Genomic DNA, 26,811 nt, shown 5'->3' on the forward strand with positions numbered 1-26,811 from the left:
TTTACCTTGAAGAATGTTTTTCTTATCCATGTAGTGGTGTTGTATGTAATCACATGTGTAGATAACTGCATAATATCGACACAGCAAAAGAGCGTCGTGAATTGGTAAGTAAATTCAAAATTATCATGGTTACACCAATATTCTTAGTGCATTGTTAAGTAACAATTGAAGGAACTCTAGAGAATAATTAGAATATACTGGCTGTTATTGTTGCTCAATTGTTAACCTGCTAAACAATTTTGCATAAGTTTTGCTATAAAATATTGTAATAAAAATTCATCTAAAGGTTTGTCACCAGAAAGGCTCGCTGGACAGGACCTGTAGGCCTATACGCATTTCACCTATGAGCCCGTTCCATGACAATATTTTCAGTTTGTTTGAACTCGATGACAAGATATTGAAAAGTTGGCATAACTAAACATCACTGAGAACTTTTGTAGAAAGTAAAACATAACTATTGACCAATAATTCGTAACTAAGATATATTATCCATTAGCAAAATTAGTAAACCATAGATTACAACACCATTAAGCCTTGTTTCCATGATATGAAAGACTCAATATGCTGACCAAGGCAGAAATTTATTTTATTTTAAAACATAAACTAAACGTAACGTACTTGGTACAGAGTCTGAAGAAGACCTTGCTAGAAGGTTGAAACGTTACGTTTAGTTTATGTTTTAAAATAAAATAAATTTCCGTCTTGGTGACCATATTGAGTTTTTCATAGATTACAATTATAGTATTGGTATTGAATTTTTCGTGTTTTATGAAGCCATGATTTATCGTATGGAAAACTTAAACAGCTTAGAAATTTATCGAGCTGTAGTTTGAAAGGTAAAAATTATAATTTTTAAGTAGATTAAAATACGAAACAATATGTAGTTGAAGATTCTCGAAAATAAATATATTCCATGATTACATGATTAAAAAAGAACAAGAAACGTAACACTCTCAAGTTAAAAGAAACAGCGAGTTGCCCTGTCATAATGCCAATGAATTATATAACAAATAGTATTGACGGACCTTCTCGATGGTTTAGTGGTAACGTTGTCGCCTTGTAATCAATGGAGTCCCAGATTCGATGTCCGGTGGAGGAACATAGTGGTTCGGATCCCTCTTTAAACTGTAGGTCCAGTCTCGATTAGCCTTTCTGAGCATAAAGTGGACTTAAAAACTAACTCAAACAAATACGAGGGTCGTTCAAGGAAAAGGTTTCCCTATGTTATAAAAAAAATATTTCTTAAGTTACAGACAAAAATCAAGTTGCACCAAGTAGCATGGCCCTTTCTCACTTTTCAACATAATTTCCAAGGCGGCACAAGTATTTGTCTCATCGTTGCACAAGTTTTTGAAAGCCATCTGCAAAACAATTCGGGGTCCAGGGAACGAACAACACTTTTCACGGCTGTTTGAACCTCCAAATCAGTGTGAAAACGTTGACCCTGCAGCTTGGACTTCAGTGCAGGAAACAAGTCACTCGGGGCCAAGTCAAGGCTGTAGGGAGTGTGGTAACCTTTCCCATTTAATTTATCCTGTGTTAGTGCTGCCGAATGGGGACGAGCATTGTCATCCAAAAGAATGACACCAGCAGAAAGGAGTCCAGGACGTTTGCTGCTAATTGCTTTTTTGAGGGTTGTTTATCGCCGTTAGTGAGCAGTTAGCACAACGCGCTACGTCGCCATGCAGGGTTCACGGGTTCGATTCCCGGCCAGGGCGTGGGTATCTTTGTAAGTATTGTTTAATCAATGTTATCATCTAGTGGTCGCGGTTAGCCAAAAGTGCCAGAGAAGCTACGCAAAACTTCAAAAAATTACCAAAATCTATGGATTTGGATGTTCACTTACATATACTGCAGTTAATTGTGCACAAAATTTAAAATCCAGATGCCATGTTGCTCGGGCCTCACTTACTAAGTTTGCACTTCTAGACCTACAGTACATCTTAAAGTGAGATCGAAGCCACAGCACAATATGCCATCACCGAGGTATTCTCGTTCATATAACTTGCAGTCAAAGTTCTAAAGTTTTAAGTCCACTTTATACACATGTAGGTTAAATAGAACTGCACCTACAGGTTAAAGTGGGATACACTATAACCGAATGGTTTACGTATACTCCACAGGAAACAAAGTGGTTCAGATATGGCGACCGCGAAGGCGATTTAAGTTATCCGTCTTTGTCGTCATACATAATCTCGTCACAGGATTTGAACACTAACCAAAAATGATATTTAAAAGACATATCTAATTACTAATTCATTTATTATTTCTATATCTTACATAGTACAGAATTCGAATTACAATTATGGGCATCAGGTTTAAAGATTAGCGTTTTTATAATAATCATATTTTTTTTAATTTGTGACAAAAAGTGAACTAGTGTAGATAACATATCATCCATCTGATTATCCTTACCCACAGGTGTTCATGCACTGATTTTTTATTGTGTCTACTGATAACAAGATAACTTTTTTCTTTCTTCAGATAACCAATCACAATGCTTACGTTTCTGGCCTGTTTTGGAGTTGCAATTCTCCAGACAGCGATTGCTGCAAATAAACCTCATGTTATCTTTATCTTCGTTGACGATTTGGTAAGTTTTCGACACTTTCCTTACTCTAAACGTGATTTAAATGTATATTAAAAATCAAAGACTCAAAAAATTCTAATTCTCATATCTCGACAAATACCAAATTTGCCTAACAATGACCTCTTACTACATTATTGTAATGTCAAAAATAACCATTGTTGTGCTCGTCTATACGTTCATTTCAAAACATGATTTATTGATATTTTAGAAATTCTGCAAAATTAAAAACTTACAAAATAGCTTATTTGTATACCCTCGATTTGCTTATCGGTCCATGCAACGACAGTCAATTCCTTTTAACTTCCTTTTTAAGATCAGATAAGGTAAATTGGCACAGAATCTACAATTTAAAATAGGAACCCAGGGTTATAAGGCACACTTATGTACAGCAGTCACTTGTTTGGCTGCAAAGCCAAGTCTGTCGAATAAGGCGGGTGTTCAAGTTCATTGCAATCTGAAAATAGTATCTTGTGATTACCAATATTAGAAAATTCTTATCAGCCAACTTGGGGATTTTAGGATAACCAAATCACATGTATAGTCGAGATAACATGGCAAATACTTACACTGGATGGACCAAGTTTTGAAATGCAAGTGAATGTTGTTGAATTTACACTAGTATTCACAGAGGGAAAGGTTTTGAATAACAAAAAAATTGTTTCCAGCAAACAAATATTTGTTTATGTATGCGACAAACAATTTTTTGATCACCAAAAGCAAATTGTTTTGATAATCGTGCAAATTTGTTTAGTTACCAAAAGGTTTGGTCAAAATTATCAAGTTTAGTAAAGGCTACCATTCTTTTTTTTTGTTGTTTACCAAAACGTTTAACCATGCGTGTTTTGTTAACTCAAATGAGCCAGGTTTTTCTGTTAAACACGAAATGAAGGGAAAAGCCACCATAGACTTCAAAAATCTTTCTTTTTCCTGAATTAGCCCAGCAGTCGTTTTAGCACCAATTATCATAATGCTTGGCTACGGAGCAAAGTCTGTCGAATAAGGCGGATGTTCAAGTTCAGTGGGTTTTTAATCATCCACGTTGACATCTGTGGGTGCTTGACTATTGCTTAAAAATTGATAAACGAAGGGATTCTAACGAGATTCTTTTAAGTAGATACTAATACTATATCACAAAACTTCACTTTAAATGTACTAATATATTGATACACAATAGTTTTACAAGGCTTTGTTTATAGTTCATTTTTCTTCTTGGCTGGTAGCAACCGAAGGAATTTTCAACATGCCGTTGTCCGTATGTATTCTATTCTATGGTACAGCTGGTAATATTCGTTGGAAATTGCCACATGTCCTCTGAGATCACCGAATTGTTTATTTCGTATGTAGTGGTCAGGTCTGAATCTCGTAAATACGTTCTGACTACTAGGAGGATTTACCTCAGATTAAAAAACTGATCAACAAATCATATTTTACTGTAATTAAATATCGTGGTACTCTCATTTTCTCCAAACGATTACCAAATTTCTGAGTTGGAACTTTGTTACACATTTAAGAAGTCTGTTTAAAACCAAAATTGAATAATTCACACCTTTTAAGCTAATAACGGCCATTAAGGGCCTAGGCCTAGCTAGCGACTGCCTGCCTCACTCCTCCCACATGTCTCATCAGAGGTTGGTAATCAACGAACAAGTTACTGTGTGACGTGTGGTCAGCACGACGAACCCGCAGGCGGGAAGACTCGAACCAGAAGGCGTCCCGTAGCTTGAACCCAAAGCCTGGCACCTTAGACCGCACAGTCACGGTGCTTAAGCTTAAATAAGTTACTTAATAAGTTAGAAAAATGTCTAAGTTAACCCGAACTAAGATATGACATCCCTTTTATAGCTACAAGATGTTCCACAGGAATTTGCATACGCAGGTTTTTTTTTCTGGAGGTGCTGGAATGGGAAAGATGGATAGTACATAGCTGATTTCTAGAGAGGGGAATACACAATAAGATATTTCGAATATTTATAACTTTCCACTTTAAAAACTGGCAATCGGGGGCCATTTTAAGGTGAAGGAATAGATTTACCTCTGTTTTTCCACAGTTCTTCACTGCTTATTTTCTCAAAATTTTGGAGGGGGCTGCAGCCCTAATAGTCCTCTCTGCGTACGCCACTGTTTACAGGCTCTAAATTGCCAGACGGTGCATGTTTTTCTGTTTTTTAATCTCCCCAATTACTATTGGTTCGTGACATAAAAGTGCTACATGGACATCGATATTTTTCCCATGAAGATTACAAGTTCCTATACAGAGGTTTATGCGGAATAACCGAACGATAGTTCTGGATAACCAAATACTTGAGGAGAGAAACAAAAGATTGTTTATCAGAACCAAAATATTTTAGTGGTCGTGCACAATTGTCAATAATTTAGTCAAAATCACCAAATTTAATAAAGTCTATACTGTTTTCTTCGTTCATGGTTACAAAAAGTCTTAATTCCGACCTACGTGGCGGTGGTTATCACACGCGCTACGACGGCAAGGCTCCCGGGTTCAAATCCCTGCTTGGGCATGGGCGTTGTATATGAATGCCCCTTCATTAATTTCATCATATTACTTATCTTCATGATTAGGCAACAGCTTCAGAAGAGCAAATTAAAGAAACCAAATTTATCAATCGAAATGAAAATTTTAATTCAAACAAATCACTCCTTTCTGTGAATGTGTGTGATTTCAATTTAAGTGTAAAATGTATTAGATTCCCTATTCTCCAACAGGGTTGGAATGACGTCAGCTTTCACGGATCCAATCAGATTCCAACACCAAATATTGACGCCCTGGCGTACAGCGGAGTAATCCTACACAACTACTACGTCACGCCGCTGTGTACTCCATCCAGAAGCGCTCTGCTGACGGGAAAATATCCTATTCGTACAGGTATTTACCTTGTTAAAAATTCTGTATAGTCAGATTATTCCGGGGCATCTCCATTTAACTGCTCCAGTCTGGCTAGCGAGCCTTCCCTCAGTAAATAGCGTCATCAGGAGGGTTAGCGACAGGTGCTTGGGTTGAGATAACGTCAGCGGCTCGCTTGTTGATTGGTTGGTTCAGGAGATATGACTCGCTCCAAAGCTGCAAATGCACAACAGCCAGAGTTGTTATGAACTGCTATTTATTGATAGCCTCAGTGTGTAACCTATGCCGCACTCACACAATAAGGTAGATGAACAAAAGGTGGCCCTAATTAAGCTTCTAGAGCAATTTACAAATCTCTAATGAGTAGTAAATTTCTGAAATTAAAAGAAATAACTCCTATAACTAATGAATTGCTAAATTAAGAGAAAGACTCTCAGTGATAAATCATAAGCAACAAAATCTAAAAGTTATAAAATTTGATACAGGAAAATTTACTGATGAAAGAATTAAGAAAGATTACCAAATTAAACTGTCAAATAGATTCGATGTTTTGCAGGATTTAAATGATGATGAAAATATAAATGAAACAGACGTAAATAAGAATTGGGAGGTTTTACGTAATGCAATAGAATCAGCAGCTAAAGAAAGTATAGGATACCATAAACCAAGAAAAAGTAAGCCATGGTTTGATAATGAATGTCATAATCTAATAGAAATAAGAAATCAGGCTAGACTTAGTTGGTCAAATAACTCTGATGATACAAATCTAAACAATTATAATAGAATAAAGCGAGAAGTTAACCGCACGTTTAGAAGTAAAAAAGGAGATTACTTGAAAAGCAAAATTAACGAAATTGAAACAAACAGCAAAAACAAAAATATCAGAGTGTTATATAAAGGTGTAAATGAATTTAGAAAGGGGTGGCAACCTAAAGTAAACTTGATAAAAGATAAAGACGGTGATTTTCTAGCTGACCCAAGCGATATTCTAAATAGATGGAAGAACTACTTTAATGACCTTTTAAATGTTCATGTAGGAGATAAATCAGAAGTAAATGAAGTGCACATAGCAGAACCTTTAGTTCCAGAACCTAACTTGACTGAAGTTAAAGATGCTATTAAAAGGCTAAAGAATAACAAAGCACCTGGCATAGATTTAATACCAGCTGAGTTAATTAAATATGGTGGAAATTCATTAATATGTCAAATTCATAAATTAATTTGTTTAATATGGAATAAAGAAGAAATCCCTCAACAGTGGAAAGAATCAATAATTGTTCCTGTGTTTAAAAAATGTGATAAAATGAACTGCAATAATTACCGTGGAATTTCTCTACTCTCAACAACATATAAAATATTATCTAACATTCTTTTAACAAGACTAACCCCATATGCTAATGAAATTATAGGTGATTATCAATGTGGATTTAAATGTAACAGATCAACTACAGATCAAATTTTTCACATCAGACAGACACTTGAAAAAAAGTGGGAATATAATCAAAATGTCCATCAGCTATTCATTGATTTCAAAAAAGAATATGATTCGGTCAAAAGAGAGAAACTATATAATATATTAGTAGAGTTTGGAATACCTAAGAAGCTTGTTAGTATGATAAAAATATGCACCAGTGAAACAGAAAGTAAAATTCGTGTGGGTATTAATATGTCTGACAAATTTACAATTCATGATGGGTTAGAACAAGGAGATGCATTATCTCCATTGCTCTTTAATTTTGCCTTAGAATATGCTGTTAGGAAGGTAAAAGAAACTAAACAAGGACTAAAATTAAATGGTGTGACTCAGTTGTTAGCATATGCAGATGATGTAGACTTACTGGGGGATGATGTGAATACAATTAAGAATAATGCTAAAATATTTTTCAAAACTGCTAAAGAGATAGGTTTGGAAGTTAACAAAGAGAAAACTAAATATATGCTTACAGGCCGAAACCAAGTGTTAGGTAATAATCAAAATCTAATTATTGATAACAACTCGTTTGAACCAGTTTCCAAATTCAAATACTTAGGAGTAATATTAACAAACGAAAATTATATTAAAGAGGAAATAAAAAGTATGCTTAATTCAGGAAATGCTTGTTACTTCTCTCTTCATAAACTTTTGTCTTCTCGTTTAATATCTAAGAAACTAAAAGTTAAAATATACAAAACAGTAATTTTGCCTGTAGTATTATATGGATGCAAAACTTGGTCCCTCACATTGAAAGAGGAACATAAATTGAGACTATTTGAAAATAAGATCCTTAAGAAAATATTTGGACCTAAAAGGGATGAGGAGACAGGTGAGTGGAGAAGGTTACATAATTTAGAACTACATAATTTGTATTCATGTCCAGATATTATTAGAATAATTAAATCAAGAAGACTTAGGTGGGCAGGCCATGTGCACGAATGGGAGAGGAAAGAGGAGTTTACAGGATTCTTGTTGGGAAACCTGATGGTAAGAGACCTGTAGGAAGGCCAAGACGAAGATGGAGGGACAACGTTGAGATGGACCTAAGGGAAATCGGTAGGGATGGAAAAGAGTATATAGATCTTGCTCAAGATAGGGAAAGATGGAAGGCCTGTGTTGCTGCAGCCATGAACCTTCGGATTTAAGAAGGCTAGAGAGTTAGTTAGTTAGTTAACTAATTAACAACGTGTACCAAATGGTTATTTTGTAACATGTTTTGTAACTTTTAAAGAAAAAGAAATAATTACAACACCATTACATCTGTTCCCAAGATGACCCACGGCTTATAGTTGGCTTGCAAAATGATGCTTGTGCTCACGAAAACATATTTGTTTAATCATGTTTCTACATCTTATTAGATAAAATTGTTGGTGTAAAACTTTTGATTGTTGACAAGCATTATATAAAGTAACGACGAGTAGCCAACCTCAGTGGGGGAGTGGGTAGTACAGTGCGTACGACGCCAGGGGGTCCACAATAACTTACATAAAATGGCTGCTGGCAGCCCGAGACAGTTCGTTTCGTACATGATGCACTTGATGGAGACTGGGTATATTAATGTAGTGCCATCTGTTAGCTGTGTTAAATACTAATATGATTTTCGTAAAGTGGGCCACATTGGGAACACGGGCTACCTTGGACTTACCTACCTTACACTGTTTTTCATATGTAGGTAAAAGTTATCTATCAAAGCTTTGCACCCGTCTGTCATCATAACAGTTTGTGTCAACTATCGTATCAGGAAGTGGTCACAGGCAACAAAAATGGAACACCTATATCCTGAAATAATCGCTTATCTGCAAGGCGTTATGTGTGTTGCCTAACTCTACGGGGGTAGTAGAACTTGCCATTGGAAATTTGCTATTAAAATCCACTTTTCGCTATAATAATGTGAGAAGTATGGTACACAATATTCCCATCTAAATAAAATAGCCGCTATAACAATGTAATCGAAGAAACCACTCATTAGACAAGGGTTTCTATTTGTTCTAGAGTGTCAAACGATTGTTAAGTTGTTTTTGTAAAAAATTCAAAACAATTTTAACAATGTACACAATAGTTTTCACAGTAACCTACATAAGTAGTACAATATCTGTAGAAGTACAGTCTCCATATATAGCAGGTAGTGTGTCGAAATTGAGTGACTTATATTTTTTCTTAAGATTTCTTAGTATTCACCACAGTACAGTCCAAAAATAAAGAATTACTATGCAAAATATTTTTAAGAAAAAACAATTTTGTCAACAAAATTTCTTGTAGCAGAATATAATGGTTTATTGTTACGCAGGTAGTTTAGGAAGAAAGCGTTTTGTAGTGGCACAAAGAATATTCTTGGTAAGAAATTTTCTGTGAACACCGTTAATTAGAGAGTATAGGTAATATTTAGCCATAGTATTGTTATTATGTATTATTTCATATATTCGGTTTTTCTATTCATGTTCCGCCAAGTTTATTTGTCCGATCTCATCACTTTTCATAATACTAAGTCATCGCTTTTTTTGGGGGGGGGGGTTAAACGTGCACCCCTCCACTTAACCCACCACTGATGGAATCCACTCTATACTTATCTATTACTCAGACCATTAGGGTGTGGGTAAGGAATTTACAGTGAAAGAAATAATATATGAAAAAGTAGTTTGCTTCTGAAAGTAAAATCCAAAACGTATATTGAAAAATATCATCGTCCTTAGCCGTTTCCTGCCTCTGACTGGGTCGACATAGAAGTCAAGCCTCTTCATTTTTCGTCAGGTCTTCAACCACTTCTCTCTTTCCACGTTCTCCTAACATTCTCCACTATCTGCTATTTCCACCGACATCTTGGTCTTCCCTTTGGCCTTTCTCCCACTCCTTGTGCATTGTAAGCTCTTACTGGTAGTCTTTCTGCATCCATCATCTTCATGTGTCCAAACCATTTCATCTGTCCCTGACCTATCTTGTCCTTAATCTTCACCACCCCCACTCTCTGTTGAATCTCTCATTCCTTATTCTATCTCTTCTAGTCTTCCCCAATATACTCCTTATGTCATCTACACTGCCTGCATCTTTCTTTTGTCTCTCTCTGTCATTGTCCAATTCTCTGCTCCATACATAATTATTGGTACATAGTATGTGTTATATATTACCTTCTTGCATTACATAGGTACATCCCTGTTCCATATTAATCTTCGAACGCTTTGATATAGCCCACCACCCAAAGGCGTATACTCGGGGCTATCTAGCCTATCTGCGAAGCCCAGACTCGGGGGGAAAAATACAGAAAAAAATATCTATAAAAAAATGTGCATAAAATTTTTCATTTCAATAAGAAGATGAACCTATTTCTTAGAAGTTGGAAACATTGCCAGCTTTCTTTGAATTCGCGAGACGGCTGTCCCAGCTGGCGGGCAACTCCACGGGGGGTGACGGGTAAGCTTGACAGGGCTCCGATCAATGTTGCAAACCAATTTTTCCCACCATGTAATTTCCCCAGGATCGGGGAATTGTTAAGTCAAACTGTTACAGGAGAAAGACCAGGGTTGCATATGGCGGGGAAAGAACCCTCTGAACTTCCTCAACAGTCTGGGTCAATGTTGCAAACCAATTTTTCCCAGCACGTAATATTCGCAGGAATGGGGAATTTTGAAGCCAAATTATCGCAGGCAATGGAAAAGTGTGTCATATGGCAGGGACAAGAACATAATTGAACGCTTGCAGAGGAGTTGAAAAAGAGGTCGTTGAACTTCAAGCAACTAGAGATACAGTGGGGAGTAGAAAATGGTTGGCTGAGCGGGAATCGTTTACCGAAATGACAAGGACCAGTTCTAGTCTAGATCGCGTCGGGTGGTCTTGGTGCGTGTAATTTATTTAGAGGCAGCTTGTGAATACAGTAGTGAGTGGATTGTATTTTTGTGAATGATATGTGCTGTGTGTTGTGTAGTGAATTGAAATGAGGGACATAATTAACAAGCTGTCTTTTCGGCTTACGAATTACGATAAGCTCCAAATCGTTGTGGATTTTTCTTGTATGTCCACTTTATGAACAGATAAGCTAATGGGGATCTAAACCACCATGCATCGAACCTGGGACCATTTAGTTTCAAGGCAACGACGTTATTACTGCGCCAACAAGGAGTACCCGAAATTAAAAACGTTAAAATAGGTAGGTTGAAATTTTATTTTTATTCTCGTATATAGGCCTACATAATATATCACAATATGGGCCTCTCATTTATGCAAATAAGAATGAAATTCTTGAAATCCCTTCCTTACTGACAGTGTATATTTCCATGTTTTATTTATGAGGTATATATTTTTAATCACAGAGTCACATCACTTCAAACCGCCACCCCAAATGAGTTAAAAAAAACACCCCCACCAGTAAATTTTTGTCCATTCGAACACTACGATATGGTGCGATAGCCCAGGTTCTTAACCCAGTATACGCCACTGCCACCACCCATTTATGCTCTTCTGTTTACCTCCTTATCTATTTTTAGATATTTGAAACTCTACACTACCCTCAACTCTTCCGTGTCCATTTTAAATTGAAGATAAGGGTTTAAAATAACAATAAAATAAACACATTAATTTCAAATAGGAACCTTTTATGATACTTATATTTTCTCTGTAAAATTCAATTCTTGTAACGAATGCTGAGGTGACCAACCAGCATCCCTTATTTTCACTCTCGAGCATTTTCGGACACGACTTAATCTTGTGCTGACATTTTTATACAGGTCTCCAGCATGGCGTCATCTTTGGCCCGAGACCCTACGGCCTACCCCTGGAGGAGAGGATATTGCCTCAGTACATGAAGGATATTGGCTACACGACGAGGATAGTCGGAAAGTGGCATCTTGGATATTTCAAGAAGGAATACACTCCTACATACCGTGGGTTCGATTCCCACTATGGATACTGGTGTAGCCACGAGGATTACTATGACCACACTGCGTTCCAAGGGGTATGTGAATTTGATTTATTTTATTTAGCGTTAATTTTTGGCTAATCGAAACAGGTGAGTGATGATTGACTGGTTTGGTTTATTCAATTTCGCTTTTCTGCCAATTTTGGTTAATCGCGAAGATAAGTATCAGTGTTGATATGATGAAATTTATGAAGGGACACTCTCAAATAACACTAATCCCCAGGCCTGAATTCAAACCCGGAATTTCTGGTGTTGAACAGAGCTGTATTAACCACTCCACCGAAGTGATCGGCTTTAGAGAGGAATGTCGTCGAATTTGAGTTGGCAATCCTGTCGGAATGAAGGTGCGCATGCGCAGAAGTTTCCCTTGCTTAGGCAGCTGCAAGTCTCGCAATTAGTCTGACATGGAACGTTGGCCGGTACAGACACGAATCGTGGCAGTAGAGGCGTTCATCCGAACGGGTCCCATTCAGGAGACACTGCGACGAAGGCCCAATGAGGGTCGTCATCAACCAGTGTCAGAGCGTGACAAAATGATGCGATGAGTCAGACAATAGAAAGCCAATGGCAGCGTGCAGAAACAGAAGTCTTCAGGTCGAAGGAGTCTGATTCTCTGGCGACCTGATGCTTCCCAGTGCAGTAACTGCTGCGTCTCCTGAATTGAACCCGTTCCGATGAACGCCTTTACTGCCACGATTCGTGTCTGAACCGGCCAACGATCCATGTCAGACTATTTGCGAAACTTGCAGCTGCCTAAACATGGGAAACTTCTGCGCATGCGCACCTTCATTCCGACAGGGTTGCCAACTCAAATTGGTAGATACAATACGCGCCATCTTGTACAGTGTCTCTCAAAAGTTTTAGGACAACGACATTTTAAACTAGGCAACCCAATTTACACAAGCCGTTGGTGGGTTGCGTGCAGAGTTAGGCTCAATTTCAGGGTTGCCACATGCACAATAGATATTTATAAAATACGCGAAAGAAATATAAACAAGTATTATTGTATAAAATTATTAAAAATATCACTATTATATTTCAAATGACAAAATTCTTTCTGAAAGAAAAAAATAGTTTTTCTAGTATTTCATCGCTGATGAGTCTACAGTAAGGAAAAGAGGTGAGAGGAAACGGACAGGAGAAAGAGAAAGCGAAAGGAGAAGAGGAAAAGTAGAGGAGAGAAGAAAGATAGGATAGACGAGGATAGGAGATGTAGTGAGGAGAATGGAAAAAGATTCGAGGAGAGATGATAAAAAAGAACAAAGAAGAAAAAAAGGAAAACGAGAGGAGAGGAGAGGAGGAGACGAGAAGAGGGAAGTGGAGAGTAGAGTAAAGGAGAGAAAAAGAGAAGAACGAAAAAAGAGAGAATAGTGCAGTGGAGTCGGAAATCTAAGAGGAGTGGAGAAGAGTGGGATGGAGATAAGATGCGAGAAAAGTAGGGAAGGCGATATGAGATAAAAACAGAACGGAAAGAGGGGAGAGAAGAAGGAGAAGGAACTATAGAGAAGAGGTAGTTGCAGAAAATATCGTCTGAGCGTCAAGAATGGATCCATTGGTCAAATTATCGACATGAAACATTCAATAACATTTTGAAATGTATTGGAGAATATATTAGATCAGTGCGAAATGCCTTTTGGCTGAGTTCAGAGCAAATTAAAATCTTCCATGTAAGATCTTTGATTTTACCTGCGATTACACCACTAAAAAAATGAACGTAATTTTTAATATTTATAAGAATTATTCAATTTTTCTCCACTTCTCGGTTCGTTGAAATTGAGATTTTGTAATTCAATATTTCCCCTCCCCCCATCGTTAATTCCAAACTGAATCATTCCGGTTTCACACGGCGTGGACAATGAACACAATGGGATATGTCTAAAACTTACGAAAATTTTCTGCCACCGGAAGGGTTTGAACCTACGACCATCAGATTGACAATCCTGAACGGTAGCCACTACCCTACAAGCTTTCGCTCCTTAATCCAGGTAGAAGGAGCTGACCAATGTGAAATGTAGATGTAACTCTGCTGCATGTAACGTGCAAACAAGTATTGTTTGTAACAAAGGAAACGAAAGTAGTACGACTCGGCGAAAACATTTAATGGAGAACTGCACATGGTGAGAACTTTTCATTCGATATTTGCGGAGGTATCCTTGCATTGAACTCGAGTGGGAAAAGGGGTAAAATTAGCATGTCCCGAATTGCCACACATATAAATAGTTATTTCATTAATATTTGCCAATGTCTTTGAAGCAGTACACAATTATCGTTAGAGTGTCATAATTCACGATCTTATATATAAAAATATCCCGTTGAACGTGTGTCAATTCATTTATTTGTTTATTTTTTTCTTATAAATTCAATATGCAGAACAATGTAGCCACTATATACTGCTATTACAAATAATGTCACCATGCTCTTGTTTAATGGAAGGGATTCTTTTTTAAGGAACATCTAGTATGGAGGATCGAACATGGGACCGCAATGCTTTCAAGAACTCTAACCAATACACTACGCCCTTTGTTTTCTTGGAGCTACAGTTCCTAATTATTCTGTCGCCTCAATATTGTAAACGTTATCTGCAAATAAAGTTAAATACTCAGATATAGCTCTGTACTTCTAGAATTACTTTATACACATGCATTTGAAATTTAACTCTGAATTTCTTTCTTCGTATTAGTACATCTAAGCTTGTGAATATATTTTATTTGTAATTTTATAACGGTTTCATGAACATCTACAAAATAGTTCCTTATAACTTGGAATATGGTGAATAGATATGAAATGTCTTGAAATTAATTATCGATCACTAGATTTTGGCAAGATTTCCAGTCATTCATTGCTTAAACAAACGTTTTAAAACTATGTGTAATTTTCATTCTGGGATAAGTTTCTTTACTTGCTGCATGTATGCGAACCTCACTCGTCCCACTTATCTCTGGAGCAGGTTAACGAAAACAAGTATCTGAGCAGCGATTAACACGTGAGAGGAATGGGATTGCGTGGAGGGAGGAAAGCCACTGCAGTTACCAGCCTTCCCAGCAGCGTGCAGTGATTCTCTATGTCCACTCGATCCCCTCTCCCCTTTCTCCACTTCTCTTCCGCTATGCGCGGCTTTGCTCCAGAGATGCTGGGACAGGGTACAGTTAATTGTTTCTCAAAAAGTACCATCTATCTCTGTATGCCACACATTTAATTCTTACTCACATGGAAAAAAAATGTCAATTTGTATTCAGGGGTAGTTTCACAGTTACACACTATTTTGGTCTTGATGAGAAGTTTAGTGTAAGTAGGCATTTTGTTTATAATTTTAAAATTGAGGTCGTCTAAGGTTGAAATCCTCATATTTAGGGCTTGAACTCGTCACCTAAGAGGTTGAAGATCGTCCTCTACTTTGTGCGTGACCTTCTTTATTTTTCTATTCATTATTCATCCTCATCGTCGCGATTAGCCAAAGGTAAAATAAGAAAAGTCCTCCTCCGTGACCTCAGACTGCAGGACGGCATGGATTCGAGTCCGCCTATGCTCACTCTCTAGGTTCTCGGCCTGTGTATGGGACCGGTGGCAACCCACCATCGTGAGGAAATTGGGGAGCTACGAGTGAGTAGCGTAACCCGGTCTCGGAAATCTACTATGGGGCATGTTCTTGGGCAAACAAAATATAATCGATCAGACAATTCGATTATCGAAGGCGATAAAATAACCTCCGGTTGACCAAATTGCCAATATAAATAAATGGAATACAGATTGTCTTCGAGCTTACATTGTTAAAAAGGAGCGGATACACGTATTACTATCCCAATAATTATTCAATACGGTTTTTTGTTTGTAAGGAATTATCACTTAAACTATTGCATGTTGAGCTGGTGCCTACCTAGCCGCCTCTGATGAAATCTACCATTGTTCAGATTCTCTTTAAAATTCGACTCTGGTCACTTGTAACGTGCTGGGTGCAGACACTGTGCATCGAAGCACAGACTTTTGCGATAAGAAGCGGCCTTGAATAGCGTTAGTGAGTCACTTTGATCGCGAGCAAGCTAGACTACCAAGCTTGTCTGCCTTTGAAAACCAAGTCATTTGTTTCACGGTTTCCGAACGCGATTGCTATTGTAGAAGTATATATTCTCTCAAAAGAGCAAGAAAGGAAATTCGACCAATGTTCTCCCGTCGTCTAAAACCAAATACTATCTATTAAACGAAAAGTTCACGATTCTGCTGAGGTGGAAAACATCCAACCAGTTACGAGGTGACGTGTGGTCAGCACGACGAATACCCAGTCGTCGTTGTAGGTTTCCATGACAGGATTACGCTACTCATTCGTAGCTTCCCAATTTCCTCACGATGGTGGGTGTCCATCGGTCCCATACACAGGCCGAAATCTCAGGAGAGAAGTTGTTACGTTTCCCCCAGGAGATTCGAAGGCGGATCGGTAGGGGGAGCCCAAAGCATGACGCACGGCCACGGCGCGGGACAGATTTTCTCTCATAGTTATATTAATTTCTGCATATGATTTTCAAATGTTTGTCACGGCTGTTACTTGTCAACTTGATCAATTTCTTCAAACCTTACTATAATTCAATTGAAAGCGGTGATTACTGCAAGACAACCTTGTGAGGGTTTCAGTTTTATGGAGTGTCGTATTTCACATGGGGAGGGGTTTGTTTAGAAACGACTAAATTGGTTGTACAAGTCGATCGGGGGATGTCCACCCTCCTCTTTCCCTCTCTTCTTCCCGAAGAGACAATTGATAAAAGTTGTGAATAGTAGAATTAATAATAACTATAATTGATATTGCCATGGTTATAAATGTTATTATAAAATAATAAATATTATAACCTAATAAAGATAAAAAGTAAAAAATTAAAGTGCTCCCCTGTGCTTTGCCCCACGCCATGAAGGTGTATAGAGTTAGGGCCCCACAAATTCTTGATCACGGCTGAAGGTGGGGTGATGTGATCAGTACCACGCCCCTGGCCGCCTTTACCCAGCACAGTTTCCTCCAGGTACCCCACTTTATACGAGGCTGGGTGGGCACCGGAGCAGCTTGAACAGGTGGGAAAAAAATCCGGTTCTCCCGCGCCGGGGATCGAACCCGGGTCTCTCGCATGGTAGTCAAACTAATAAAGATAAACAAATTTTATTTCAAATTATTACTAAACGTAACTGTTTACTTAGCACAAAAACATGAAAGACAAGAATATTTGCTGTGATAATGGTAACCTTCGCACTGCAATATTTCACGCCCCACATTTGGTCTGTGCGTATTTGCCCTATGTGGGTTGATCTTTTCGGTCGATGAAATTAAGAGAAAGACAGAACCAGATGGCCCCTCCTCAATACGCCCATTGGGCGGTCGATGATTTAAGATGACACAGCCCAATGGCCCATCCTTAATGCGACCCATGGGCCTTGCATTCCACGAAGTTGTACACTAGCGCTGCTCCAGCGTTTGGATTCACAGACGGTACAATTTCCCGTGGGGCTCGAGTTGTATCGTCCGCATATGTTTACCATTGTCCCTTGATCCATTTCATCGTATCACAGGGTACGAAATCAATGAAGACTGGTGGGAAGAAGAAAGATTTTAACTAATTATTAAGTTTTTACATGTGAAAGTAAATTACTAAATAGTTTAACATTAATATAGAACGAAGGAATTCATTTGTTACTTCAACATACTACGAGGGACGTTCCGAAAGTAAGTTTCGTCATTTTTTGACAGGAAAGCTTCATTACAAACAGAAGAATACAATGTCATAACAAAATTCAATCTTTTGGCTATTTTTTCACATAGTTGCCACCGACACTGATACATTTGTCGTACCGTGAAATCAATTTCAAGAAACCCTCCTGGTAAAAATCGGTGCCCAGCGATTTAAGGAAGTTCTCCATAGCCTGTTGCACCTCTTCGTTGCTTCCGAAGTGAAGTCTCGAGAGTGCTGACTTGAACGCAGGAAAAAGGTGGAAGTCTGCTGGGGCAAAATCGGGGCTACAGGCCGGGCGATTTTAATCTCTCCCATCCCAGACGACGAATATGGTCTGCAGTGATCCTTGCTGTGTAGGGTTTTGCATTGTCGTCCAAGAACAAAAACCGTCGACGCAAGAGCCATCGTCTCTAGCATCGAATGACGGACTTCAATTTGCTTAGTGTGTGTCAATAGTGTGCCGCACTTCCATTTATTACCACGTTTCCAGCACACGTCTTTCTGCTATACTGCTTTGCACTCGAATGAACTCGGGCACGTCGGTCAGCTGCTTATCTCTATTCTTCGGCACTCTGCGCATGCGCCATCGCTCCTCTGCTCTCGCTCCTCCCGTCGTGAATTCAGGAAAGATTGTCCTTTGTTATGGCAATGTGTTTTCTCACTTTGTAATGGAGCTTCCCTGTGAAAAAAATGTCGGAACTTACTTTCGGAATGTCCCTCGTATATCAAATATTTGTGAAGCAGCAAACTAATTCCTTTACCAGCTGGTAAAAAATGACAACAAATTACAAAATATTTGAAATGGCTTTAGTATCTACAAGTTTTGTTTAATTTTGCTTTCAATTAATATAAATCAATTAGATTTCATACGTAGTATATATTTATCTTGCTTTCTTGTTTTAAGCATACAACTAGAGAAGACATGATTCTACGTTTTTTGTGTGTGTGTTTTCCATATTATTATTAGTAAATTATATTCAAAGCCAAGGGTCTCCTCGATGCCGCAGTGTTAGCGTCATCTCCTTGTAATTAAGGGCGGGTTCGATACCCGGTGGAGGCACATAGTGGTTCGGATCCCACTTCAAACTGTAGGTCCAGTCCCAATTAGCCTTACTGTGCATAAAGTTGACTTAAAACACCAAATTAATTAATTAATCAAAGCCAAAAATAATTTCATTATATTTTCTGTTGTAACGAAACTCTTGCTTCCTGGAAATTCTTGGTGAGAAAATTTCTTTTTATGGTAAGATTGTTGGTGAAGGGGAAGTAACCCCTGTCCTCCGAGGATTTCGCACCATGTCTTATCACCATTCATCCTCATCTTCGCGATTTGCCACAAGTGGAAGAAAAGCGACGTAAAATAAATAAATCCAATCAATTAAATCCAACAGTTTGAATTCACATCCTTGGTCTCTTTTAGGAACCATATTGGGGATACGACTTTAGAAGAGATATGGACGTCGAGAGAGACGCTTATGGAAAATACGCGACTGATTTGTTCACGGACGAAGCCGTCCACCTCATCAATGAGCACAATGCTAGCCAACCCCTCTTCCTCTACATGTCGCATCTCGCCGTCCACGTTGGCAACGACTACGAGCCCCTCCAGGCGCCCTCCGAAGCTGTGGACCTTTTCGGTAATATTGAAAACAAGAAGAGGAGAATCTTTGCAGGCAAGTCAACACTAGACTTCGAATTTTATGTTTTTAACCTATTTTTTCCTTTGCAGGTAAATAAGAAATAACAAGTTACGTCAGCGTTTCATTAATAACTGCAACAACTGATGAAGTTTTATTGTGCCAAAAATAACCTATTTTCCTTGTTAAAATCTATTTTAGGTTTGTGCGCCTAAATCTATCCTTTTTTTAGGTTTTGCAGGATTTTATATCACGCAGAGGTATTTGCTCTGTTTGGCGACGAAAAAATTCAATGACTAGTGTGTATGAAACACTCTCTCTGTCGATTTACCTCCCCACCTCCAAAGTGCACGATATTTTTTCAAAGTTCTAAACAAAATGTCTGGCACCACTGCTACGTGCACAGTCCAAAGTGGTCTGTGTTGTCTTGCTCACTTTCGCGCCAGTTCAGTGCTTTGTGGCATTCACACTTTGCGAAGTAACGTTTCAGCATTCAAATTTGCGCCACTGGCAATGCTTCTGTTGAAATATAATTTTCAGCATTAAGATGATCTCCTCGCAGACAAGAGGCAAAGATAGACTGTGGGTAACATGAAAAATATTGTTATGTAGTCGATGGTCACTCTAGCACAATGATAAAATTCAAGAATAATTCCAGGTTTTGAAGGGGAACTTCCGAAAAGTTCAAGGATACAAGCAGATGTTTTTCGTAAGTACTTCAGCCTATTGTATTACTGACTCTCACCAGCCGAACACAGACTCACACAAATATTATATTAAAAATATAAAGGGTCCGTGTGATTCCAATGCATCCAAAATTTCTAATTCAATTAAGCGGTATATTAAAAATATTTAATTTAAGGTTTACATTTGTCATTCACATACTCAGGCTGGAAATACATCTACAGACACGTCACAAATGTTACGGGATATATTAATCTAATAAAAATTGCTAATTGTATTAGAATTTCAAATTCAATTTTACATATTCAACTCAAGATGTCCCATTCCGTCTCTCAGATAGATTGTTCTGCAAAGGACAATAACAAAGTAAACGGATGGAGAGAATTCTGTTTTATTTTCCACGCAGCTTTCTTTTCCATCCTCGTGAGAAACGTCCCTTGGGCATTTAAAGTTACGTATGGGGAAAACATCCCGTATAATTCCTGGAATTCCCAGGGTGTAGCGCCTCATATAAACAAGTAACTTTTGTTAACAGCAAAAGTATAGTATTACAATAATTTGTAGATAATTTTGAAAATGATGAATAGAAATGATAATTTGGTTAGGAAATTATTTGTTATGTATATACCTATTAACATTTCTTACGGTTCTTTTGAAATTTTGTTTTTAACGATTGTACCAATGTCTTTCAGGACGATTTTAAGTTTTTTGTAACTTACAGTACTTCAGGATTTTTCGAGCCCAAGATATTTAGAACCTATTTTAAAATTTTGAGAACCTATTTTACGATTGAATGAGTTAGTGTCTTAAGTCCACTTTATGCACTATAAGGCTAATCGAGACTGGACCTAAAGTTTAAAGTGGGATCCCAACCACTATGTGCCTCCACCGGGTATCGAACCCGTGACCCCTTGATTACAAGGCGACGACGCTACCATTGCGCCACGATTCTTATAACCTATTTTAGAATTTTTGGATACTATTTTAGGAACCTAAAAGCAGTTTTTAGAACCTATTTTAATTTTGAATTTGAATTAAAAATTTTTGGGTGTGTCGGCACTGAGGCTATTTTGCACCCGTCACTCTATACGGGTTCCAGCATCTTATCATAAAAATAAAAGCGTGTCTGTAAACTAAAATTTCCTTACCTTGGGTAAAAGCTGAGGCTAAAAAGGGCGTTCAGCACAAATAAGGACAAAACACAGGACGACACAGAATTATACTGGCCATGGGGCTAGTCGCCAGAGTCTAGTTAGTCTGCAGTCCAGGGTGTACTACGTGGAAGTGAGGTTGACTTTTGGGCACCTACGTGGAAGGTCACCCCTTACACCCCAGTTTTTAGAACCTGAAAATCCGAGGTCTAGTCATCACGTAGCATTTTGTACTGTTCTTCAATATCTTGCAAGTATTTACATGATTGTGCCGACTTCAATAGCGGAGTGTTAGCCTAGTGGTACAATATACCAAATAGCAGTGTGAGAATTAATCTTTTGCTTTGGGAGTGTCTTGTTTGTGATTTCATTTCCAGGGGGGTAGTTTTTTTTAGGTATGCAAATTTGTATGTTTCCAATTAGTAAACTCTACTATTGCCTTCGAGTTCTACGTACCTAGAACATTAAATCTTATGATAACATTTGGATGTAATTTAGAAACAGTATATTTACATTCTAAAAGAATCCAAAACCCATGCACAAAAGGAGCTATTGTTAGTAACACCGAGAAAACGACCAAATATCAATTGCGCGTTCAACTCAATAACGGCGTGCGGCGAGAAATGTGATCTACGTACGTACCTCCAACGAATAAGGTTGACGAAATCAACTCTTCTTGCCATGGCGGTAGGCTTGTGTATTTTATTTGGCAATGGACAGAAAACTTCAGACGCGAAGCAGTCTTCCCACTTCCCACTTCCTGTGCCAACATATAGGCCGCCCGCCGCGAGACTGGACAAGCACTGTAGTTCTATTTTCCCCGCAAATGTTCAAGGTAATAATCGTGACTATTAAAAGCATTTTGTTTCAGAGTGTGATTATTACTAGAGATATGGTTTTAAGACAATGAGTATGTACCACAACCACAACAGAACGAATATGCAACTAAACCTCTTAATTTATAGGTATGATGCATAAAGTGGACGAGTCAGTAGGAAGATTAGTGGAAGCTCTACACGATGCTTCAATGCTGGAAAACTCGATAATTATTTTTAGCACTGACAACGGGGGAGCCCCAGAAGGATACGAAGACCAAAGCGCTGGATCTAATTGGCCGCTTAGAGGAGTACGTATACGTGCGACTGTGTACAGACTACAGATCCTTAAATAATATTAAACGACTGAAAGAACATGTGCAGGTATTGTGAATCACAAGAAGATTTAATTCCTTGATCATCATTATATTACTTTCAGAGAGTATAGCCACGGATATGGCATTAAGAATCGTTACTGCATTTATTTTAATCTATCTTTGAACTGACAGGAAAATATTATCTTTTATTTACGAGACGTAAATTTAGCTCTGTATTCTTAGTACTCCAGCAATAGTTATTACGCTCAATGTTTATATTACAAAGAGTAGCAATAAAAGTGTCTCTTCTAGAAACCAAATGAATGAAACATACATCAGAGCAGTTCCAGCAAGATGTCAATCTTGATGGCCACAATTATATTATCAATGAAGAGCAAATTTGCTGTGTATTGTTTTAGATTTCAACTACATATGAGTTTCTAAACTCTAGAATTTGTCTGTAGAAATATAACTAATCGAGTACTATTCAAGTCAATTTGATTAGAAAATTCAGATTCATAGGTTGTTAATTGTGTCAGTCTGTTTATAGAGTCCTGGTAGAATACATGTGAAGAAATTTGGAATGCAAGAAAAAATACTACAACTTACAAATATTTCAAGAACCACATACAGAGGAACAATATATAAATAAAATAAATATTAATAAAACTGCTTCTAACGTATTAGTCTGTTACCTCTGGAATTGTTCAATAAGCATTAGCAATTTATAGGTAGCTCGTAAAGAAATAACTTCACATTTGATTGCATTTATGATATTTCAGGTTCATACTATCGTATATTGAAAACTTAAGTGGTTTTTTGTTTAATGACTTAGTCATTCAATTTTCTATTAAACCTGTTGTTATTACTTAGATGGTCGAAATGTCCTATTATTACTAAACTATGTTTGTAATATTGTATTTCAGACAAAGTCGATGTTGTTTGAAGGGGGTATTCGAGGAGTTTCCTTTGTTTGGAGTCCTCTAATTTCACTCCCTGCGAGAATCTCAAACGGTATGATGCACCTGGTAGACTGGATTCCTACAATACTTGCCGCCGTAGGTAATTAGTGTATCTCTTTATTGGAAGAATAAAAGTACCACAAGGAAAATCAAAGAACCCTAGGATCAAGACTATGACCACATCATTATATACATGTATAAATATAACTTTCTTACCGTGAAACTTAGCACATTCATTCATGCTATATACCTTCACATGTTCAATATTTTCAATGAGAGTGCTTAATTTCCAATATTATTTACGTAATACAGCGCAAACAATTTTTCCTCCATAAATAACTAAAATAAATAATAATGACCATAAATGTTTTAAAAGTCGGAAACTAACTCAACATCTTGAGAAAGAGACACTTTCAACATCATATTTCTACTCCTATCTTTGTATGTAGACATAAGTGCATAATTTACAAATGTTTCGGCTGTACAGTAGGATGCATAAGTATTGTCAAGTAAATTGTCCATCACCACGTTGACGAACTCTATTTTAATGATTTAGAGCTTCAAGATTTGACACAAAAAAACAAACAAGTTGCTTAAGATCTCTCCACTAGCATACGTAAGAATGTACTCATAAAATCATTCAGGTTGCAAGAGAGAAATTAATGAAAATAGCCATTGATAATTCACACAATTGCCAACTTTGCCTGGAACTTTCTGATCACACGGCAGGAGCAACTATTTTTACAAGTTCTTATGAAAATGCGTTAATAATAAATACGCTGTTCATTTGCTTGCAGGGGAGGACCCAACGACCACAGAGGGAGATATAGACGGAAAGAGTCAATGGTCCATGATTTCTGAAGGGAGCGAATCAACTCGTCGAGAAATGCTACTCAACATCGACGATGATCTCGGAATTTCTGCAGTTCGAGTCGATGACTTTAAATTGTTAAATGGTACAACTCTTCTCAGTTATACAGGGTGTATCAAAAGTAATAGCGCAAACTAACACCGTTGAAAGTACACGACAATAATAGAAGCATAAAAGTATCAGTAAACATAGATCTGCAAACGAGCCGTCTTCGACATAATTGCGAATGTGTGGTTAGAAGCCGTCACGGATTGCATTTTGTAAACACAGAGTGCTTTATTCCTTGCGCGTTTCGAGGTTTGCTCTTCGTTTACAAAACAGAACATTTCCGAGAGGTGGCGTTGTAATCAAACAATCAGTACACAGTCTAATCGTACTGTGGGAGTCACGTCAGTTGTGCTGTATTACGTAGTGAAAATGGAACCTTACAACAACGAAGAGTACATTTTACCAACTAGGACGACGTTTACAAACAATGAAGTCAGTGGCGACTTGTAACCACACATTCGCAATTATCTCGAAAACGGATCGTTTGCAGACGCATGTTTACTGAGACTTTTTTGCTTCTATCACCGTGTACTTTCAAGTGTCAGTTTGCGCTATTGCTTATAATACACCCTGTATGTAGTCTTCATTCACAGTGGATCCATTACCTAGCTTATTATTTGTAGGATTTATGTACAGTTCTAATTGATTTTTAGTATATGAGATTGTATCTTGCACTATTGAAACCATTTGGTAAATTTCTCGTATCGGACAAACGGCTGAAATTTGCTAGTTCATTTAATTTGAATATTCGTACATACGTATTCTGCATTGAGAAACATTGCTGAAAGTGGCATTTCGCTTATTTCACGGAAATAAGCTCTATTTGCGACATATCGAGTAAGTTTTCTTCGTTTCTTTTTGCCTTCGGTAACACGCAAAATGGCGATCACAGTTTCACTACCGTACTCGACATGCAGTGTTTCCACCCCACTGCACCCAAAAATACATACGTAGACCCACAAACCATTGACGCATAGCCCCACGAACCATTCATACATAGCCCCACGAACCATTTCCGGTAAGGTTAGGTTAGGTAGGGTCACTATAGGTTACAATAGTTAAAAATTGGTTTCGAAAAAAATATGCATAGCCCCACACACCATTCTCGCATAGCCCCACGAACCATTGACGCATAGCCCCACGAACCATTGACACATAGCCCCACAAACCATTTGCGGAAACGTACCTTCTTCAGTTACAAAAACACGTGTTTGGAAACACTGACCGGGATTACGTCATCAGACACAGGCAACATCCATCTGGAAGTAAATGGATGTAAGAGCTTTCGTGCATCGGTCACACATTTATATCGAAAAATAGATGATTTACCGGTAAAATTCAATGAACGATGCGAGAAAACACTTTCCCGAACTTCAACAAGTCTAAAGAAACTGCATTCGGTAAGTAATTTCTCCTGTAAATTTGAAGAAATCCGTTTGTCCGATACGAGACATTTACCAACCATTTTGAACCTACATACTCTAGAATGAGAAAGACTTCCAGAATTCTACAATAATTTCAATTCGTTCTGTTGTTATAGTTATTGATTACGTGCTTGCCCACTTACAAATAAAAACTAACCATATTTATAATAAGTAGAATTCACATAAAGCTCAACGTAACATATGTAAAGAATCGATAACAGAGCGATAGTTTGACAAACGTTAAAATTTTTGTAGCACGAAAGCTATAATTTTAATGGATTTCACGAAATGAACTTGATGTATGTACATAAGCATAGTGATAAAAATTGTTGCTATTGTTGGACAGTGTAGGACATGGTAACAGAACTCACAACACCAGATGAGAGTCTAAATTTCAGCACTTATCTTCTAAATAAACTATCCATGATATTAATTGTTCCAAGAAGGAGCCAATCACAGATTTATATATATATTGTAATTGCAGCCACCACCACATACTACCTCAACCAACATAATTAAATTGCCTCCTTCTTTTGTACTTTTCTCAAAGTGAAAAAAATATGTGGTATGGACATGAAACTCTAGAAAGTAACTATTCACTTGGTTAGAATGTATTATCAATGTGTTAACTGGTGTTTCTTTTTGCATGTTCTAGGTACCATAGTTAACGGAAGCTATGACATATGGTGGGGTCCATCTGGAAGAGAAGGCTCGTATAATGTCTCTACTTTAGAGGAGAGCGTAGTCGGCCGAATTCTGACCGGATACTCCTGCCCTCTGCCCGAGGAATCAGCAATTCTAAGTCTTCGAGAGGAGATAGATATTGTCTGCGATACGAACGAAGCTTCTGTTCCCTGTGAACCGCTGAAGGAGCCGTGTCTGTTCAACGTCACAGCGGATCCCTGTGAAAGGCGGAATCTAGCCCAGGACTATCCGGATATTGTCACGGACTTTGTGGAACGTATACAGGAATATAGAAACCAGGCTGAACCTTCGAGACAGACAGACTATGATCCAGCTGGAAATCCCAAGTACTGGGGCTATTCGTGGACAAATTGGCAAGACTTTCCCTCGCCTATCTCGTCTGGGTGGCAGCACAGTTGAGAATACCCCAAAATAGCAACAAATATTTGAAATACATAGAACCAATCAGGATATTAAACGAACACGTTAAGATGACATCGCCTGGAAGCTCCATGTGTGTGTGAGAGAGAAAGAGTGAGACTTTGTGAGCAAAAATTTTAAGTTTTACAATGTTAATTTCTCACATATGCGATAACGCGTTAAAGGCTGTCATCTAATGCCAATTCCTTAGTTTATTTCATTTTCGCCTAACAGCTTATCATCACATAATAATGTGATTTCCC

The 26,811-nt window shown here is 37.9% G+C and overlaps 1 protein-coding gene across 1 annotated transcript; it reads left to right on the forward strand.

The window, feature by feature from the left end:
* Nucleotides 1-26,811, forward strand: LOC145979829 (arylsulfatase B-like). Its single transcript, XM_083112855.1, has 9 exons — nt 1-104; nt 2,485-2,593; nt 5,312-5,471; nt 11,640-11,866; nt 18,956-19,208; nt 21,973-22,133; nt 23,066-23,201; nt 23,899-24,057; nt 26,100-26,811. Exons 2-9 carry the CDS (start codon nt 2,498-2,500, stop codon nt 26,546-26,548), a joined length of 1,641 nt encoding a protein of 546 aa, XP_082968981.1. The 5' UTR covers nt 1-104; nt 2,485-2,497; the 3' UTR covers nt 26,549-26,811.

Source organism: Lepisma saccharinum, chromosome 26, assembly GCF_977018435.1.
Source record: "Lepisma saccharinum chromosome 26, izLepSacc3.1, whole genome shotgun sequence".
In the NCBI taxonomy this organism is placed as follows: domain Eukaryota; kingdom Metazoa; phylum Arthropoda; class Insecta; order Zygentoma; family Lepismatidae; genus Lepisma; species Lepisma saccharinum.

What these genes read in the sequence shown, in the direction of transcription:
- LOC145979829 (XM_083112855.1), top strand. Translation starts at nt 2,498, where the DNA reads ATGCTTACGTTTCTGGCCTGTTTTGGAGTTGCAATTCTCCAGACAGCG. An exon ending in AAAATATCCTATTCGTACAG is followed by an intron (nt 5,472 to 11,639) that starts GTATTTACCTTG and finishes ATTTTTATACAG; the next exon opens with GTCTCCAGCATGGCGTCATC. An exon ending in ACCACACTGCGTTCCAAGGG is followed by an intron (nt 11,867 to 18,955) that starts GTATGTGAATTT and finishes GGTCTCTTTTAG; the next exon opens with GAACCATATTGGGGATACGA.